The following is a 21,752-nucleotide window of genomic DNA, read 5'->3' as shown; positions in this document are numbered from 1 at the left end:
TACATAACAACACTACCCAGTTTAAACCAGTTTGGGATTCTGATGTGCTGATGTCCTCATCAGGCTTTTTAACTAGCTTAAACAACAATACATCCTTGGTCACTCAGCTTCACTGGCTAAGTTTTGCTTGTTCATCGGCTTGGCCATGCCAAAACCAGTATAAACCAACTTGGGATGCTGGTGTGCTGTGCCATCAGCAGGATTCTTAACTCTATTAACCATCAAGACTTGATAAATCAAGACCACCAGCTGGGCCAGCACAAAATGAGTACCAACCAATATAAACCAACCTCAGATGCTGGTGTCTAGCAAGACTTCCTTGGTCAACCATCTTCAATAGAAAGACCACGGAGTCAACCAGCTTCACCTAAGTTTTGCTGGTCCACCAGCTAGGCCAGCACCAAACCAGCATAAACCTGTTTGGACCAGCCTGGAAATTCTTGCTTGTCTAAGTTGTTTTTTTTTTCCAGCTTCTCCACCTATTTCTATAAACCCCCATCTTACCTGTAGTTTAACGTACCCTCACAATCCCTCACCATTTATTTATTGTGAAAATATTTTTTAATGATGTACTTCCTTTTAGAGACAATATCTCTAAATACATTGGTTGCTCTCCTCCTGCACAGATGGCGTCTGGATGGTGCTAGGAGCATTGCTGTTTTCACAGAGACAAACTGATCATGTCTGACAGGTGCTTTTTGTATCTGTTGAGAGCCTCTCCTCACCTAATGCAACATGAAATGTCTGGCAAAGCCAGACTCAAGTGGCAACCGCCTCTCATTTGCCATCTTTTCCCTGCAAAGTCCTTTGGAAATGGATGCTGCAGCCCCAAAGTCAAATACCTTTGGGAATCCCAGTGTGTTTTCAGAGTGAAAATGTTTTTTAGCTGAACTATGGCTGCTATTGTAGGTCCTCTCCTATTCCTGCATGTGGATGATTATTGAGCATACGTGGGCCAGATTTGCAGTAATGGGGTTTCCTCATTTTTACCACACATGTGAAAGGACGAGTGGGAAAATGCAGCAGCCACTGATATCAACAGAGATGCTCCATAAATTCAGTAATTACTTTGATTAGGTAATCTTCTGATTTTGCCACATGCATTTTATGTGTCAACGGTTACCATTATGGAGGGTATGGATTTCCAAGGATTTTAATGCAAAAACATTATTATTATTATTTTTATTTTTTTGCTGGATTTGTTTATTATTATTATTATTTTCCAGTAAAAATCCCAAAATCCTAAAAACAAAATAAATTTACTTGAGTAGAAAAACTGCATAAGATATTGAGAATGTTTCTTGAGTTAGATTTGTTTTCTTACCCAAATTCTCAAAATTATTTTAATTTTCTTTTTATCTTGTTTCCAGCACAAACCTTACTAACTTGTGTCATACTTTTGCTTATAACAATACAAAATTGATAATATTCATTCACATTAAATTGGGGGGTTGCCTTATTGTGTTGTCATAATACCAACGTTTCAGTTAAAAGCAATACCAGTGGGTTTTCTCAATTCTTGTTACCAATTTCAAAACCACAGCAAAAACTAATTTCTAAATTAAGTAAACATTGTTTCAAGTTCTCAAGCAATTATTCAAGACAAGGATAAAGTTATAAAATAAGAACACATGGCAAGTGACAGAAATTAATATAATAGAGTTTTTTCATGAATCTAACATAAGTATCAAGTAATTAGACATTCAGAAATTGAAAACATTAATCAAATTGAAAATAAGTAATCACGTTTTGTGTCTCATATTTTCTGTTGACTGTTTAGAATCAGAACTGTTTACTGTAGGTCCAAATTGTTAATAATTAATTACTCACTCAGTTATTTTCAGTGAGTTAGTAAAACTGCTTTAAAAACCTAATGCAGATCAAATCAGATGGCTTCCTCAATAGTTTTCTTTGCAGTTTGGGATGGAACACAATATCTTAACACCAACAAAAAAGACATAATTCAGCTTCAATTCAAGATATGTTCTTGGCAAACAAGTCTAATGTTCTTATTATATTAATATTAAGAATTTAAGCAATATTTTGCTTAAATTATATTTAGCATGTTTTAATTTAATCTTTTACTGGAAAACAAGGCAACTATTGAGTTAGAAAAATACATTTACTATTATTATTTATTTATTTGTGCAGTGAACAGACTCATGCCATAATAATTCTTTTTAAACCAGTTTTAATTAGATCTTTTTATCCCACCAGGAGCATAAATTTGTCGCTTTAGAAACACAGAGAGAGGCAGCGCTTCAGAGCAGTTGTTGCAGACTTCAACTGTATATTCATATATTATATTATGACAAACTGTCAAACTGCTTAGAGCTGGTTGCTTTGGTTTTTGGCTAATGACTCTTTTTTGAAGGATTTTATGAAATTCAAATGGAAAATTATGAATAGAAATAAAAAAAAAATTTAAATACTGCCAAATCCAAGACGGCTAGATACATTTGGTGAAAAAAATTAATAAAAACATATATATATATATGCAGATTTTGTTTTCCCAACATTTGCATGGAAAATGTGAACAAAGTCTGCAGATTCTGCCAGGGCCTGGTTATGTGTTAATTATAAAAAATATGTTATAATTTGTATTTACCTCATTTATTTCAAATTGCATGGATTGTAATCAAACATACTTGTGTTGTCTCAAAGCTTTACTTGTGTGCCATTCTTATACTTTAACACACCAGGCAAACATTATTCTAGCTAATGTGTAAAACACACACACACAGTCTAGTTGCTTTTTCCAAGGACAAACTCAAATGAATTGTGAGCTACTTTGGTTTACAACGACTCAAATTAGAAACATCTTCAAATATATTACATTAAGTCATTTTCCCTTGAGCATTTTCTCCTATGACTATACAAATGTAGCATCTGTGTGGATAATGGATGACTGAGGGAAAATTATGTGTAATCTGCCCAGTGAAGACCCCATGAGTCTGTGATTTACAGCCATCAGAGACTTTATAATAGCAGGGACTGGGAATTACAGAGCAACTGTGAGAAATAAGTCTTGACCATGCTGATTCTCTGCTACTGCTTATTAACTCTAATAGTAGTCATGTCTGTGTTCCCGGTTAACTTTCTTACACTGCTTAACTGAGACTGGGTGACATTCTGTTCCATTGAAATAAGAAATAAAGACAATTTGAGATAATCAATAATCAATGTTCTGAATTGATTGATTATTATATCTTTTAAACCCAGAAATAGTTGTGTTCTCATTCTAATGCATGATGCACCATTTTCTGAATTGTATTTATGACTGATGGAACTTTTCTTCAATTGCCTGAAGTATTGCTCCACAAAGGCAGTTACTTCTCTATCAGGCATTAGAATAACTTGATAAAGGCAGAGTATAATTATAAATTGTTTACCATCAATACTTCCCTGTCAATTAACCTTCTTTCTACAGTACGTCAGGGGTTATTATTATTGTAAAAAATGACAGAACAAAAAGTGATAGAATGATTCTGAAAGCTTCTTTTAATGTTTGATGCAAAGCAGACCTGTATAGTTATTTTATACTCAAAGCATTATACTTGTGTGCACTAAGTGGGCCATGACACAGGCTTCATCAATGGTTTGTCCGCCAGTGGTTGGGCTTCCCATTCGGCACGCATCTGAATACAACTGACTGTGTGACTATGATGAATGATTACTGCAGGAGTTATGTGTGCATATTGGTGCTAGGGACTTAACATTTATAATTGACACAAAATACACTTTCCTCTGGCTTTTGCTTGCATGTCAGTGATTATCTCTCTGTGTGCCAATGATGCCGAGATGCATTGGCAAACACTTTTATCCAAAACGATGGATAATGCATTCAAGGTATGCATTTAAATATTATTTAGTGCTGTCAGCATTAACGCGCTAACGCATGTGATTGATTTAAAATGTATAACGCATAATTTTTTTCACGCAACAAATCGTGTGCATTCCATATTCAAAGTGAAAAGACGATGATGATGATGATGATGATAAATAATGTGGAGGATGAGGGTTTAAGAGATTTAATGCACATTGCAATGGATACTAGTTCTATCAATCAGTCAACATCCCACTTAGACTTTGGTAAATATTTAATGTTACTTGAATAGTTATTTGTGGAGTTTGGAAAATGTTAATAAAGCACTATTGTTACGTATTATTTTGTTCTATTGTGTTGTTCTTTCCAAAGAAGGAAATAAATGCCTTTTGACAGGAAATATGAATATACAAAAATGAGTCAAATTTCAGCACTTTTAAAATTAACTATGAAAAAGCATGAGATAATTGTGATTAAACATTTTTATCTACTGACAGCTGAGTATATAGGCATATCAAATTTGTTTTTTTTTTATACTCATGATCTCAGTATGGCTTGTACCATGTTGAGCTACAGGAAAAATCTAGGGAAGAATAGGAAGAATCTCTGTTTGGATAATATTAAAGTTTCTCACTTAGAGGGTTTGCTCGCAGACAGAGTGGCTAAATAACATTTTTCCTTGGGCAGAATATCGCACTACAGATAGCTAAGCTTTTTCAATGGAGAGTCACTCTCATGCATGGTTGCCAGAATGGGCAAATTAGATATTACATTGGTCTAAGAGAATATTCAATGTCTAATTTCTGCAAGTATAACACACTAATTGCGGGATTGGAGATTTGCATCTCTTGTTATCTGGCAACCCTGAGCATGTTAAAAGCTCATGGAGGCAAGTTAGGTCCCAGAGCAAGATTATTGACATTTTCAATGAAAATGTTTTTCAGGATAAATGAGCCACAGGATGGATTAAACCATGTGGAGGGCCGGATCCGGATCACGGGCCATAGTTTGTCCATGCCTACCCTGAGTGTTAAACTTCTGTGTGTTAGTCATCCTGCACTGTTTGTGCTAAATACATGAATGATACCTAAAATTAGGTAGATTGTTGCAGATAAGTGTGCTATTACTTTTCTTAGTTACTCAACTATTATATTTGCTTGGTGGACACGAGCGGGTAAGAACCACCTAAAAACATTTAGAAATGTCATCAATACTAAGGGAGGGGCTTTGACTTGGGACAGTAGCACCACCTAGCATCATCATAGCAACCACCTAGATCACTCTAGATACTACATAGCAACTCTCAAGCAACTACACAGAAATTCTCAAGCAACTATACAGAACACCTTAGTAATCACCTAGTAGCACCCTAGCAGCAACTTAGAACACCCTAGCCAACACCTAGCAACACCCTAACAACCACCCAGAACACCCTAGAAACACCCAAGTAACCACCCAGAACACCCTTGCAACCACACAGCAACAGCCAATCAACCACTTCAAGGCATAAGGGTAAGGCTAAGGCAATTAGGCCACCACCTAGCATAACCATATCAACCACCCATAAAACCCTAGCAACCACCTAGCAACAACCCATCACACACTAGCAACACCCCGGCAACCACTCAAACCATCCTACTGTACTTACCACCTAGCAACACAAATCAATGTGGTTAAAACATTCAGAAGACCTTGGCAACCGCATTACCAAAAAAAAAAGAAACAAAAACACTCATCAAGCCATAGGGGTGGACTTTGACACCATAGTAAATGCCCAGAACACCTTAGCAACAACTCAGAACAGCCTAGAAACACCCTAGCAACCACAAAGGACACCTTGACAACCAAATTTCAAAGCACTAAAAACACTCAGAAATAACATCAATACATACAGGTCGGCTTTGACTTGGGCCAGTTGGCAACCACCTAGCCACACCATAGCAACCACCCAGATCACTCTATCAACCATGCAAAACACTCTAGCAACAGCCTAACAACGACTCAGAACACCCTAGCAACCACATCAAGACTCCGAGATGAGCTTTAACATAGGCCAGTAAGCAACCACCTAGAAACACTCTGGCAACTATATAGCAATGCAGCAAAAAACACTCATAACCTTGACAACAGCTTTGCAATAATTATGTTACTTTGATGTGCTCAAAATAATAAGAGTGATGTCTTGGTCAAATTTATTCATCCGGAACGTATTAAGTAGTTTTAAGCTGTCATCTTCGTCAAACATCTAGCTTTGCCCTCTTTACTTCACCTTCTACTAAATTCCTTTTTAAGCTTGTCAGGCATGTTGCTTGTCAGTGTCTTGTCAAGCACTTGCACCAGCCACCCAAATGGACAAATGGTCTTACGGAACAAGCTTTTGGCACAGCTGTCTGGAGATTAGTCTCTGTGCTCTTTGCTGACTTGCAGAGTGGCTTGTTTTTTTTCTTGAAGGTTGATTTTCATTGCCGTCTGCGGGTTCACCCACGCCACTCACTGTAACAGTGCCATATTCCAGAGGCTGCGTGAATTATAGATGAGCTTATTTACTGACTGCTGATATTATGCCCAAGACAGAGAGAGAAAGCTGCAGATAGGTTTACTCATCCCTTTGGCTCGGGAAACATGAAAAGACAGAACTCTGAAACCCATAAATGACAGAGACTAAATGTGGCTATGAATTGTGCAGACCAATCCAATCCGTTTTCGTTTTCCTAAGATCCTCGTTTTCCAAAGTATGCGGTAATGGAGAGCGTTTTCCAAAAGCAAATTTCCATCAGGAATATTGATGCAGTCTCTGACATGTGGTCATTGAGTTATCGCTTTTTTCCTGAAAATGTCTCCCACAGATCTCCCTCGCCATCTGCTTTCTTCTGAATCTACATGCGTGTGGCGAGATGACATGACATGACATGACGGTGCCAAATTGCCTTTATTGCTGCTGATTCACAGCAGAGAAAGACGTTATCACGCAGTGACATACTATTTTGACTGGAGATGGAAAACTGGGTCTTTTGATCCTCATGTAACAACTAAATAATGAAATAATTCTCTTTTCCAGAACCGGGTAAACCCTGTCAATGTGACACCCCCCATCCAAGCTGTGGATCAAGACAGAAACATTCAACCACCGCCAGACCGCCCAGGCATCATGTACTCCATCCTTATTGGTAGGTCTCTCCAATACTTTACTGTATATGGGTGTTTCTTCAAAAACAAGGATTTTTATGTTCCAGGGTTTGATATTTATTTAAACAAACAAACTTCAGTACAGTATATATATATATATATATATATATATATATATATATATATATATATATATATATATATATATATATATATATACACACACACCGTGCATTCAGAATGTATTCAGACCCCTTATTTTTTCATTTTGTTTTGTTGCAGCCGTATGCTAAAATGATTTAAATAGTTTTTTTTTTTATCAGTCTACACTATACATAACTTATAACAAAATTATATAACTTTGCAAATGTATTAAAAAAGACAAAAGTTATATATCACATTGACATAAGTATTCAGACCCTTGAAGAGAGGCTTCTGTCTGGCCGATCTGCCATAAAGCTCAGATCGTTGGAGTGCTGCAGTGATGGTTGTCCTTATGTAAGTTTCTCCTGTCTCCACATATGATATCCGGAGCTCAACCAGAGTGACCATCAGGTTCTTGGTCACCTCTATTAACAAGGCCCTTCTCACCGATGGCTCAGTTTGGCAGGGCAGCCAGCTCTAGGAAGAGTCCTGGTTGTTACAATCTAACTTCATTTAAGTATTATGGAAGCCACTTTTTTTTAGTGTTCCCCAGATCTTTACCTCAAAAACTTTTTATCTCTGAGCTCTGCAGGCAGTTTCTTTGACCTAATGGCTTGGTTTTTGCTCTGATATGCATTTTCAGCTATAAGAGCTTATAGACCGGTGTGTGCCTTTCCAAATCATGTCCAATCAATTTAACTTGCCAAAGATGGACTCCAATCAAAGTGTAGAAATATCTCAAAGATGATCCATAGAAATGGGATGCACCTGAGCTCAATTTTAAGTGTTGTAGCAAAGGGTCTGAATACTTATTTTGATGTGATATTTCACTTTTTTCTTTATAATAAATTTGCAAAGTTTTCAAAAATCAGTTTTTTGCATTGTCATTATGGGATATGGGTGTAGCTTGATGTGAAAAAAGCATTTTAGAATAAGGCTGTAACATAACACAATGTGAAAAATGAAGGGGCATATATATATATATATATATATATATATATATATATATATATATATATATATATATACACACACTCAGTGACCACTTTATTAAGTACAGTTGTAACATCTGTTAAGTAAGGCTACTTATTCATGCAATTATCCAATCAGTCAATCATGTTGCAGCAGTGCCGGCACTTCCTATTAAGCTACATATGCGGTTGCATAGGGCCCCTGCGAACATCAGGGTTCAGTATCCCAGTACTTTCCTGGGTACTTTCCCAGTATGGAACACGTGGTTGGCAGGTTTTTCCAGCGGCTCAGCATCTTACAGGCCGGCCAAAAGCGAGGGGCATGGTGGCGACTCAGAGACCACTCTCTAAAGAGACCACTCTCTCTAAAGTCGTACTCAGAATTTAAAGACAGTATTGACAAGGTACCATAACATAACACATCAGCTGTGTTAGTGTCAGTAATGTAGTTAAGTTCTGTCATCAATTCTTACATTACATACACTGATGCCGTTAGATTGTAAACGGTTTTATTATGCACCATGGTGCAAATAGCATATGCCACTATTTGTAGTTAGTGAAGCCTACCACACCTTAATTTGGTAATTTAATTAGTTATTATTTATTTGCACAGGATTTCATTACATTTATGTATTAATCTGTGCATGTAAACTGTATTTGTTTGTTTAAAATGTATTTATTTAGTTGTACTTCTGAAGTAGATTTACCTGTGCTGATAAACTACAGTTCATAGATCTGCATGTTTAAGCTTTATGCTTTTGAATAAATATATGTATTTGCACAATTTAAACTTGCTTAGTTATTGATGTTGGGTGTGTTTGGATAGGTGTACTTGTTGGTAGCGGGGCCCCATTTTGGAAATCGGCTTATTGCTGCAAATTTCTAGGGCTGGCCCTGAGCAGTGCACTGCATAAAGTCATTCACATCAACCATCAGAATGGAAAAAATATATACAAAAATATAATTGATTTTGTCCTTGGCATGATGTTTGGTGCTAGATGGCCTGGTTTGAGCATTTCTGTAACTGCTGATTTCCTCAGATTTTCAAGCACACCAGTCTAGAATTTACTCAGAATAAGGAAGTAAGTGTAATAAAGTGGACACTGGGTGTGTGTGTATGTGTGTGTGTGATATATATATATATATATGATATATATATATATATATATATATATATATATATATGTGACATGTTATATGTGAAGTAAACAAAGTAAAATAAAGGTAAACATCATCAGTGAACAGGATATATTTATTGTGTTATTTCCAATCAAGCTGTATCTTTATTTCATTATGAAAAACGTGTGAATATTATTTAATTGTGTGTATTATGGATAGCTAAAATGCTAGCTATTAGCCTTAGTGTGGAAAAGTACTCACGATTGTATTACAAACACTGTGAAAGGTCATTTTCACCACAAGAAAATGAATGGTGATTTGAGTTTATGGTGACATTGGGTGGTTCTAAAAAATGTCAGATCGTGGAAAAATGAAATTGCACTTCACATGAATGTTCCCTGTGTTAAAGGGTTTATAAAGGGGCCTTTTATGACAAATAAATCATTTATAAATGCATTATAAATCACTGTTATGCAGTTATAACAGTGTTAATAAATAGGGTGACTTTCATGCAATACGTGATAAATAGTTCACATATTAACTTATAAATTCTTTATGAATGCACATATTCATATTTATATTAATTAAAACAATAATTCATTAATAACAATGCCAGAATTCCTCTTTGATGCATTGACATTTGGACATTGATAGTGGACAAATTACATAAACTGGTGAATATTAATAGTGTATTTTAAGGAAGATAAGGAACAAATGTGCTCATATTGGAATGCATACCCCGATATTCAGTCACTATTGGAGGAAATAATGCTTTTCCATGGGAGGCAGAGCACTGGGTAGGAATTCTGCTGGAGTTAAATGCATTTATGCTGCGGGCAAGGTTCAGCCACCTGCTGCGCGCCAAGATGAAACCTGAAAACAGAGCAGCGGGCTCACGGAACCATGCTGCTCCTGACCTGACTCGGGGATCTAAAGTGCACCAGCGAAATCTTTAGACCTCCAGTCAGGGATATGTCAGAACATACTGTAATGTAGACCACAGCTGTGAAAGCAGCCTCATGCTTTTAACTATCAACAAAGGACCCAACATTATGCACGGCTATTTATAGAGGCAGTATTTATTTGAATCACGGCTCTGAAAATGGGTATGCAACAGAACATGTTTCAAAATCATGGTGCCCTATTGAGTTATTATTATCAGTGGCAAACACTTGAATAGAAGTCATTTATCTTATGGATCCATCATTCCTGCCTCCTAAATTTTATAGGGAAACCTGCATCTTACGCGGATTACTTCTCCCTGAACCGCACCACAGCCGAGCTCCGGCTTCTCCAGCCCATCAGCAGGGAACAGCACCAGCATTTCGATCTTGTCATTAAGGTAATAACAACATAGAACATCACCATTGAACTTTCAGATATTTTGATAGCTGGGTCATTCATGTCTTTTTTAAAGACTTGGTAAATGAATCTGTGACTGATTATATTGTGATGACAGAATGATGGGTTGGATTTGCTTAAAGTTCATATTTATTGATATCTTTGTACATGTCCCACAATACCGATTTGTTTGCATGATGTCATACACCTGCATCTTGGCGAAATCAGAGTTCTGTATTCCAGCATGACTTTCCAAGTTGGAAGTCCGACTTCAAGTGACGGTCCATTACATTTCCATGTAGGAAGTTGGAAATTCAGGCTTTTTGAGTTGAATGGAACGTAACATTTAGAAAATACTTTGTTATAATTGTAAGGAACGTATCACTAATGGTTTTCTAAACTTAAGGGATTTGGTGCTAATGTCTTTGTTAAATTACAAAAAGACAAACATGATGGAAATAAGGCATCATATCTAAATTGTTTGCTTAAAGGGATAGTTTTCACAACAAAATGAAAATTCTCTCCTCATTTACTCATGCTATTCCAGATGTGCATGACTTGCTTTCTTCTGCAGAACACAAACGGAGCTTTTTAGATGACTATTTCAGCTCTTTAGGTCCACACAATGCAAGTGAATGGTGATCAAAACTTTGAAGCTCCAAAAAGCACATAAAGGCAGCATAAAAAGTAATAGTTTAATTTGTGTCTTCTAAAACGATCCAATACATTTTAGATGAGAGCGGATCAAAATGTAACTCCATTTTCACTATAAATCTTGACATCAGCAGTGCCCTTGGTGATCCTAATTTTAAACTTGATTGCTCTTCCTAGCGCCATCTAGCGCTCTGCGAATGTGTGACGCACTAGGAAGTGTAATCGAGCTTGATGTCATGAGCGTAAGGGTGACTTGACTGCTGATGTCAAGATTTATAGTGGAAAAAGGTATGTTCTTTTTGGTCTATCTCATCCAAAATCAATTTAGAAGACATGGACTAAACCACTGGAGTCGTATGGATTACGTGTATGCTGCCTTTATGTGCTTTTTGGAGCTTCAAGGTTTTAGTCACCATTCACTTGCATTGAATGGACCTACACAGTTTAAATATTCTTCTTAAAAGAAGAAGAAATACAAGTAAAAAAGTAAAACATCTGGGATGGCATGAAGGTGAGTAAATGATCCTTTCTGGGTGAACTGTTCCGTTAATGAAACAATATTCCCAACAAAACATGATTTGTTTAAACTATTTAGTTTAGAGATAAAGAAAACACTTTCATATTTCTTTATACAATTGTGTTTATTTACATGTGTTTACAATATGTAAGGTAATGTAAATATCTTAGATTATCTTTTCTTTATCGGGGTAAGTTCATAAACTGCAAGATTTTTGCCCATTGCTTTGATTCTGTTCTGCCCATAATAACCTTGACCAATGTTCTGAGTGGCTTATTCAATCTACACATGTACATACATACATACAAAAGTGAGAAAATAAACAGATGATTTGAAGTCTCACATAAAAAATAAATCAGCATAGTTACTTGCATTGTCCGATATTTTGCTTAAGCTTATTTGCGGTAGTTATCTGCATTTTGGTGTGCATGTAACTGCATTCATTGATGGTTTTAATTTTTTTAAGTTAGAGCACAGCACCCAAGTACATGACCAAAAATCACCCTTATATTTTTCTAATTGTGATATTGTGATTAACTAAAACAAACTTTTCTTTACAAATTATGAGTTTAATACGTTTAGACATATGATGGGACATGGAAAATGCATGGTAGATGCTGACCCAGATGCTGGAGCAGAGGGATAAGGAAAACGTTGGATTGTGCATAGTGTGCTCATGAGCAAAGCAATTGAACTTCCAGATCTGGAATGTTGGTGTATGCAGTAACGGAGTGATGATCCGTAAATAACATTGTGCTTGCCACCAGATTTTTCACACTGGGAAACAGAAGGTGGACATGAGCTTATGTTGATGAAACAAGCAACCCTCACTGGGAGTTGAACCCCATAGCTCTTCTCAGGATCAAAGGATACAAGACTCCTGCATACAGTGATACTAGTGTTGAGGTTCACACATCCTACATGGAGGTGCTTCAGTGAGCCAGAGTTTATGGTGTAGGCAAAATGTGGAGTGAAATATGCCAATTCTGAGTCTTGGAATAGATTTAATGTTAATTGAGCAATGCTGCATGAATAAATATATCCTTAAAGAGAATAACATCAAGAGATTAACTTCCACACTAAAAATGACTTTCTTTCTTCAGTGTAACACAATGGGAAATGCTTTGAAGAAAGTTGGCACTGTCAAGAACTGTCATGCTATAAAAAGGACAGAAAAAACACCTTAAAAGTAGTCCATTTGACTTGCGTGAGATATTCCATAAGCCAAATTAGTACTATATAATGAACATTACTATAACTACATTTTTAGCAGCTGGGTTTTACTCGCCACATTCTACATTTCTATTCAGTTTCCTGGTGAAATGAACACTAGAAGTGCTACAACAACTTTGCATTTTCTTCACTGTCAAACAACTAAAACGGCTGATTATGACTTTATAAACACTTATTCTTCACTCCGTTACTCATACACTACTGTGTTATGATATCAAAACACTTTTACTATAATGCATCATTTGAAAAATAATACATTTTAACACTTGTATTACAGACCCACCTACATTTACACACTTATTCCAATGCTATTAGCTTGCACGGTTGCTCACTTGACAGTGTTGGACTTTGGATTCAGAAGACCCAGACAAGCACACAAGCTGACATGTGAGACGAAAGTGTCATAGAAGTTACACAAGATAATGTGGTTGCTTCAGAAAATGTGCTTTTTGTGTCTCATTTGCTTTTAGGACACTATCGGTTTGGTTTAGGTGTTGGTTTAGGGTAAGAATGTCTGTTTTGTTTAGTTCTCATTTGTTTTTATGAAACTATTGGTAAGGTTTAGGTTAATGTTTTAGGTTAGCGAGGTTTGATTCACTCATTAAAGATCAAATAATCTAACATTCACCATAAAAAACTAATTTGATAGGACATCATTTCACTTGCTTTTTGTCCTCCGACTGGACATTTCACAGGGAAACTGCAGTGGAATGTGTAATGAAGCACATCTGTTTGGCTGAAACGTTGCCACAGTAACTATGTTAATAAGATTATGCTGTCTAAAGCCATTCACTAGCTATTTGTGAATAACAATTTGAATTTTAAATCATATGCTGAAAATCTTCCCCTCCACCATAGTTCACAAATTTAATTTAACCATCTGTATATTCAACAAACATTTCCAAATGATTCAAAAGAGAAACACTTGCTAACGTACTGTAAAGGTTGTGTACATTTTAGGATCAAACATTCTTACAGATTCTTGGCATTCTAGCTGTCAGTTTGTCCAGATACTCAGGTGACATTTCACCCCACACTTCCTGTAGCACTTGCCATAGATGTGACTGTCTTGTCGGGCACTTCTCACACACCTTACAGTCTAACTGATCCCACAAAAGCTCAATGGGGTTTAGATCCATAACACTCTTTTCCAATTATCTGTTGCCAAATATCTGTGTTTCTTTGCCCACTCTAAACTTTTCTTTTTGTTTTTCCGTTTCAAAAGTTGCTTTTTCTTTGCAATTGTTCCTAGAAGGCCTGAAACCATTGAGTCTTCACTTTACTGTTGTACATGAAACTGGTGTTGAGCGGGTAGAATTCAATGAAGCTGTCAGCTGAGGACATGTGATGCATCTATTTCTCAAACCAGAGACTCTGATGTACTTATCCTCTTGTCTAGTTGTCCATCTGAACTTCCACATCTCTTTCGGTCCTTGTTAGAGCCAGTCGTCCTTTGTCTTTGAAGACTGTAGTGTACACCTTTGTATAGAAATCTTCAATGATTGTCTGACGAGTTTCTAAAGAAAGCTTTTGCCATTTTTGACCTAATGTTGACCTTAAGACATGCCAGTCTATTGCATACTGTGGCAACTCAAAAACAAACACAAAGACAATGTTAAGCTTCATTTTATTGATATAATGGCAAGTGATTTTCTAGTTCCAAATTAGCAATTTAGCATGATTACTCAAGGATCAGGTGTTGGGGTGATGGCTGCTGGCTGTCTAGATTTGATCAAAAATTACTTTTTTCAAATGGTGATGGTGCTGTTTTTACATCAGAAATGTTCTGACTATACATGTGTATATTAGTCCCACTGTTTGAATTGTGCATCAAAATAACTAATGAAAATATGTTTAATCAGGCTATTTGTTTAACAATTACCTCCTTTATGTTTTGAAGAGCATCAATTAATTGACCTCAGTTGTCCAGCTGAAGTGTAGTGAAGAGATTACCTACATCACACTGGCTCTTTGATTTTCCTGATAACCAAAGCAATTCATTCACACACAATGTCAAGTGGCTTTAAAAAGTAGATATAACCACCATATACAATTGCCATATTTCCATCTTTGCGAATCCTTGAGTGAAAACTTATTCTGACAGGCAATTTATGTATGTGTTGAACCCGGAAAACATGCCTCGAAACCAAACGGTCCAGTCATCAACCGGACTAGAAACCCTAGACATAAAACTTATTTAGATCTAAAATAGTATGTGAAATCTCAGATTTTATCCAGAAATAAATTCTCTAGCAATTGGTTACATACCAATTGAGTTCTGGGAACACAGACAGGTAGTCTCAAGTCTGTAACTGAACAAGCACCATTGGAACCCATAATAAGAAATCTGTGATTGTCCATGCTCGCTAACGAAAATCCATGTAAGTCCAATTAAAATATTTTTACAGTTCACTAACAGATGTGTAATGATAGATTTCTATTCATGTTGCTAAATGTGACCATTATGCTGTTTTCAATTAAGTTTTTTTTATGAGAAAGAGTTTTTCCATGCTCTTGAAAAATTACGTTTTTGGAGATACATGCATCTTACAAACAAAGAATAAACCACTCTCAGTCTTGCTTGACACCAACGATAGCACTAGAAGAAAACACATTCTTACACTGAGCACAATTCATAATGCTGAAATCTTGAGACATATTCAACTATTCAGCTCGACACAAGGAACTAAAAATGCTGTGTTTAGGACTCAAGACAATCAAAGTGAAATGCTCCAAAAATGTCCGTTTGATGCATGTGTACATTGAAACAATCTTAGAAAAGCCCTTAAAATAAATCTATCTCAGATAGTGGACTGTAGGCCAATAAAATGCTTAAATTCAGTAATATAGGAATAAATAAAGTAATAAATGATTAAGCCATTATTTGTATTGTCTTACCAATGCTTTTCTCGTCTGCCACAATAATGTTTATACAGTATGTATAATAATTTAATTTGTTTATTATTTTAATTATTCAAATATAACTGTGTATAATTATTTAAATATTTACTGCTGTCATATAACAAGATCAACTGTATGATATACTTCACACTGTATCACTGACTGCCAACAGATACAGTAGTGTTGCCTCAGTCTGTACACTGGCTCTAACACTGCTGCAAAAACATCGCTTCTATTGTGATAACAGGATGTCAACCTGCCAGTCAACATCTCAGTTTCCAAAACAAGACAAGCAAAACTAAGCCTCGGATTCAACCCCTCAAAATCGAATCACGTAGCCTGCACACTACATGAGGCCCTGAATCCAACTGTTTACACATATATGTCACTTGGATGTAATACAATGCATTGTCCTGAAGTATTTCGATACTTTCAGGTTATCAAACTTGTCGTAGTTAATGTGATTATCTCCACCTGTGGTTCCTGTGCACACATGTGTGAACTTGAGGGGAACTGACTTCAAGCATTCCTTAAAATCACCACGGGACCAGTAGGTTACCAGTCATTATTTAAAAGGGCTTAGATAAGTTAAGTTAGTTCTGAGAACAGCTCAAGCATCATTTATTTGCAGTTGGTTTGAGATTTTATTTTCTAATACATTGGAATACGTTCATTTTAAGTGTGTATTCAGGTGCCCAGGTACTTTGTGGGCTGCTGTAGTTAGGCGAAAGGAAGGTCTTAGTGGTTGCAGTAAATGTTATGGCATTGCGCTTATATTGGAAAGAGCATGATACGAGAAAATTTGGTGCAAGCCAATGATGTCAAATAGCGTTGCCGTTGTCTTGATGTTGCTTTAGCTTTGTACTAGTTTTTCATAGCCTGGCTTTTAACTATTGGTGTAATATTTTATTCTGGCCCATATTGTAGCTTATTCTGGCCAATAATTGCCCACTAATAATTTGTTAATACTGCATATTAATCTCTTTTAGTTTTTTAACCCCGTCTTTAGGACTGATATTCTGTCATTATGCATGTGATAAAATCTGATCAGTTTGTTCAGACAGAGAACACAGTATCTGATATAAAGTATCAGTTACTATTGTAATGACTTGTTGTTCAGAAAAAGATAGAAAGCTGGATCTCACATATATATATATAAAATGTAAATTATTTTACAATATTGATAAAGATGGCGCAGACACAGAGACTACAAGAGTGCACATTGAATTAAATCCCAGAGGCAGTTTATTGTGCTACTCCAATCCCAATCAATGATTACCAGAAGAAAAATGTGGTACATTACATGGGACTTTTTATTGACTCATGGGACTCTTATTTTGGCATGTCTGTGCTCTATTATATATATATATATATATATATATATATATATATATATATATATATATATATATAAATAAACACACTGGCAGCTAAAAATTTGTAACCAGACTTTGCTGTTTCAGAAGAAAATTGGTACTTAAATTCACCAAAGTGGCATTCAAGTGATCACAAAGTATAGTCAAGACATGTTTTTGAATTGCCACAGTATGCAATAGACTGGCATGTCTTAAGGTCAAAATTAGGTAAAAAATGGCAAAACAGAAACAACATTTCTCTAGAAACTCATCAGTCAATCATTGTTTTGAGGAATGAAGGCTATACAATGCTTGAAATTGCCCAAAAAATTAAGATTTCATAAAAAGTTTTACACTACAGTCTTCAAAGACAAAGGACAACTGACTCTAACAAGAACAGAAAGAGATGTGGAAGACCAGATGTACAACTAAACAAGAGGATAAGTACATCAGAGTCTCTAGTTTGAGAAATAGATGCATCACATGTCCTCAGCTGACAGCTTCACTGAATTCTACCCGCTCAACACCAGTTTCATGTACAACAGTAAAGAGAACACTCAAAACAAAAAGAAAAGGTTTGATTGGGCAAATAAACACAGACATTGGACAAGAGATAATTGGAAAAGACTGTTATGGGTCTTAACCCCATTGAGCTTTTGTGGAATTTACTAGACTGTAAGGTGCGTGAGACGTATCCCACAAGACTACAGGATGTGTGGGGTGAAATGTCACATGAGTATCTGGACAAACTGACAGCTAGAATGCCAAGAATCTGCAAAGCTGTCATTGCTGCACATGGAGGATTTTGTGATGAGAACTCTTTGAAGTAGTTTAAGATAATTGTAATATTAATTTTCAGGTTATTAATGTCCTGACTATACATTGTGATCAGCTGAATGTCACTTTGGCGAATAAAAGTAAAAATGTATTTCCATAAGAGCAAAATCTGTAAATTTTTTTGGGCCACCAGTATATGAGCCAGACTGATCCAAGCTGACAGGAAGATGACAGTTACCCAAATAAGCACCCGTTACAACAGTGCTATGCAGAAAAGCATGTATGAGCATACAACATGCCGAAAATTTAGGCGGATGGGCTACAGCATCAAAAGATAACTCCGGGTTCCATTGCTGTCAGCTAAGAACATGAACTGAGGCTGCAGTGGGCACAGGCTCACCAAAACTGGACGTTAGATGGTGGACAATTTGGAAATACATCACCTGGTCTGATGAATCTTGATTTCTGCTGTGATATGCAGATGGTAGTCCATACTGCAGTCTTAGTTTTCTGTTCTTGGCTTACAGAAGTGGAACCCAATATGGTATTGTACTGTTGTAGCCCATCTGCTTCAAGGTTCAACATGTGCATTCTGAGATTCTTTTCTGCTCACCACAATTGTACAGAGGGGTTGTCTGAGTTACCATAGCCTTTCTGTCAGCTCGAACCAGCCAACAACAATCATGCCATGGTCAAAATCATTGAGATTGCATTTTTTACCATTTTGATGGTTGATGTAAACATTAACTGAAGCTCCTGACCCGTATCTGCATGATTTTTTGCATTACAATGCTGACACACAATTAGCTTATTAAATAATCACATTAATGAGTAGGTGTACAGTTGTACATAATAAAGTTCTCATGATTAAACTGTATAATTCTGATCGTGGACTGATCGTTCATTGCTAACTGACTCGATCAAAACTCCTTCAAAATATCCTTCAAAGATTTGGCACCACTAACCTGGAACCTTGGCTAATACAGTGATTATTTCTTCCTCAAAAGTGCTCATTGGCCACGTTTTCACCTATTACTCAGATGTGTTTTTTGGTGATCCGATCACAAGTGGTCAGCGCTAAATACAGGTGGAAACAGGGTCCGAAACGTCTTTTATTACTTTTTTGTGGTTTATTTTGATGCATTAACCAACTGTTAGTGATTGATGGAAGTTGTCATGATATCAGAGACCCTTCCCTCCAAATCCAAACTCACATAGTCACACAAAAAGCATTTGAGTTGCTTGGTAATACCAGATGGAAACAGGAATGCGTCTTGGCTGACCACATGTGATCGAATCACGAAAACGCATTTTAATACCAGGTGGAAACAGGGCAATTGTATCAACCCCAGTACCTTGTAAACGTAACTTTGTTAGCAGATGGACTGGTGAGTCCCATGACTCTCAATATTTGCTTTAAGCTAGCCAGTCAGATAGAAACTGGTAGTTTAATCCAGCTCTTTCCAGATTTGGTCAGTGAATGGACTCTGGGCTGGTGAGACAGTTTAGTTGTGACTAAGCAACATAATTATAATCTCTATCTGAAGATGTATTTATCTCTTTAATAATGCCTCACTTTGAGAGAGTATACATCAGTCCCCCATAATAATATATATAATTTCTTCTTTTGGCATTTCTTGATTTTATTTTCTTGCATTCCGAAAGGAATGCCTGTGAGAGGTAATCTTGTTGATCCAATACACTTCAAATCTCTCATTTGCTGGCAATAAGGAAAGTGCTCTGTCATACTAGATGCTGTATTTTCTTTCATTTTCACAGCTCTGTCAAGTCTCGTTGACACTGATGGTGAAACGGCCTGTCAGTAACTCGGAGACTTTGCACATTTAGCCATCAAGCGAGCTGTGCTTTAAGTACCTGTATATGCAACTCAGAACTTGCCCTAGAGCATGAATTGGAGTTGTTGTCAGATAAGCGCTGTCACTCAGTTTGTTATAACTGATTTCTTTATTTTTTGAAGTGCGAGTGATGGTACATTCACTCTCTGTCACATATTACATCAGGACTGGGTCATGCTCGTATAATGTAGCCTACATTTGCATTAAGCACTCTTAAACACTTGTCTGCGGTCCTTTACTAGAGATATAGGATTGAACACAGGAACCGTAAACTGGAACAGAACTGATAAAATCGCTCATTGTAATTCAGCTTGTCCACTGCAGTGAACATGAAATGAAAATGTACCCTATTATCATTCTTGACTTATATGCACATCATCATTCCACATGGGGAAAAAAACATCTTTATAAGTTTTCATTAAACTTGCTCTGACTTTGAAATGGCATCACTTTGGCTGAGGTTACAAATCCCTCTTGCATTTCAACCCCACCTGGTCACCTGGCTCCATTCTGGTATATAAAACTATTTTCATGATCCAATCAACTCCCGGTGGATAAAATCCATCCATTTCTTATATTCTGCATTACAGAAGTAAAATGTGTTTAATGTTGACTTTAAGAGTAGATCATTTTTGCCAATTTAGTATATTATTATCTGTAATTACATCTTTCTTGCCTCTCTTTTACAATGATTTTGGTTCTCTTATTGTAACAGTTTTTAAGACTGACTTGTCATCAGTAGCTATTATTAATCACTTCTGAATTGAGACATTCTTGAACGACTCTTCTTTAATGGAGGTCATAATCCATGCAATTTTGAAATTCCAAAATTATTTGGAATTTCCGTGCAGCACAATTGTCAAAATTGCAATGATTTGAAAGCACTTTGTGGCAGGGCGGAGGGCGGGACCGGGTCGTGATCATACACACCCGGTCCGTTATCAGGCTAATCAATCCTCCGCAGTCTGCCTTTATCTCTCTCAGAGGCTTGATTAGCCTGATAAGGGACTGGGTGTGTATGATAACGACCAGCTGCGCCCTCCGCCCTGCACCCTGCCACACACTTATATATGTGTGTTTATATTCTATTTGCAAAGGGAATGTTAAAATGTAATATTTATAGTTCCTATTAATATACTACAAGCAGAATATATAAAATATAAATTATATCCATTTTGTGAAAAATTTCACATTTGTGAAAATTCGAATGTCCCGAAGACATTTGCAAAGTAGTGTGTGTGTGTGTGTGTGTGTGTGTGTGTTAGGGCTGTCAATTGATTAACATTTTTAATCGAATTAATTACATGGTGTCCGATTACAATTAATCACATATACAAATCTTTAAATATTTAAAAAAAAAATATCGAGAATAAAGTCATTGTGTTTCGAGAAAAAACTCGTTAAGTTTAATCTCGCATTATAATGACTTTATTCTCGATATTTAATGAGTTTATTCTCAAGATTGTATTTCGACTTTTTTCTCGAAATTTAACGAGTTTAATCTCGCATTATAATGACTTTATTCTCGATTTTTAATGAGTTTATTCTCAAGATTGTATTTCGACTTTTTTCTCGAAATTTAATGAGTTTAATCTCGCATTATAATGACTTCAATCTCGAGATGGCTTTATTTTTTTTTATTATTGCTTGGCCCTAATCCTCTTCCGTAATATATATATATATATATATATTTATATAAAATATAAAATATTCAGATAATTAAAATGCATTACATTCTTGTAGCAGAAGATTTAATCATTGATAAGATAATACAAAAATAGGCTTTAGAATACAATGTATTGTTTACTACCATATTATTGATCATAAGTCAATCATTGGCACACAGTTCACAGCAATCCATTTCACAAGTGAATTTGTCAATCAGTTCAAGATTTATTATGAGGGCTTGTTTAAGGACCCTTCATTCTACAC

General features: G+C 36.2%; 1 protein-coding gene across 1 annotated transcript in view; it reads left to right on the top strand.

Annotated features, from left to right (window-relative positions):
* The window catches only part of pcdh15b (protocadherin-related 15b), a 314,409-nt gene that overhangs the window by 39,934 nt on the left and 252,723 nt on the right, over nucleotides 1–21,752 (top strand). The window contains exons 8-9 of the mRNA XM_052112379.1: nucleotides 6,885–6,993; nucleotides 10,416–10,528. Of these exons, the coding sequence (XP_051968339.1) occupies nucleotides 6,885–6,993; nucleotides 10,416–10,528 (222 nt within the window). The remainder of the gene's footprint in view (nucleotides 1–6,884; nucleotides 6,994–10,415; nucleotides 10,529–21,752) is intronic.

The sequence above is a fragment of the Xyrauchen texanus genome, chromosome 40, assembly GCF_025860055.1.
Source record: "Xyrauchen texanus isolate HMW12.3.18 chromosome 40, RBS_HiC_50CHRs, whole genome shotgun sequence".
NCBI classification, from domain to species: Eukaryota; Metazoa; Chordata; class Actinopteri; order Cypriniformes; family Catostomidae; genus Xyrauchen; species Xyrauchen texanus.
Note: the sequence above shows the minus strand (reverse complement) of the source record. Positions and strands in the feature narration are given on the sequence as shown.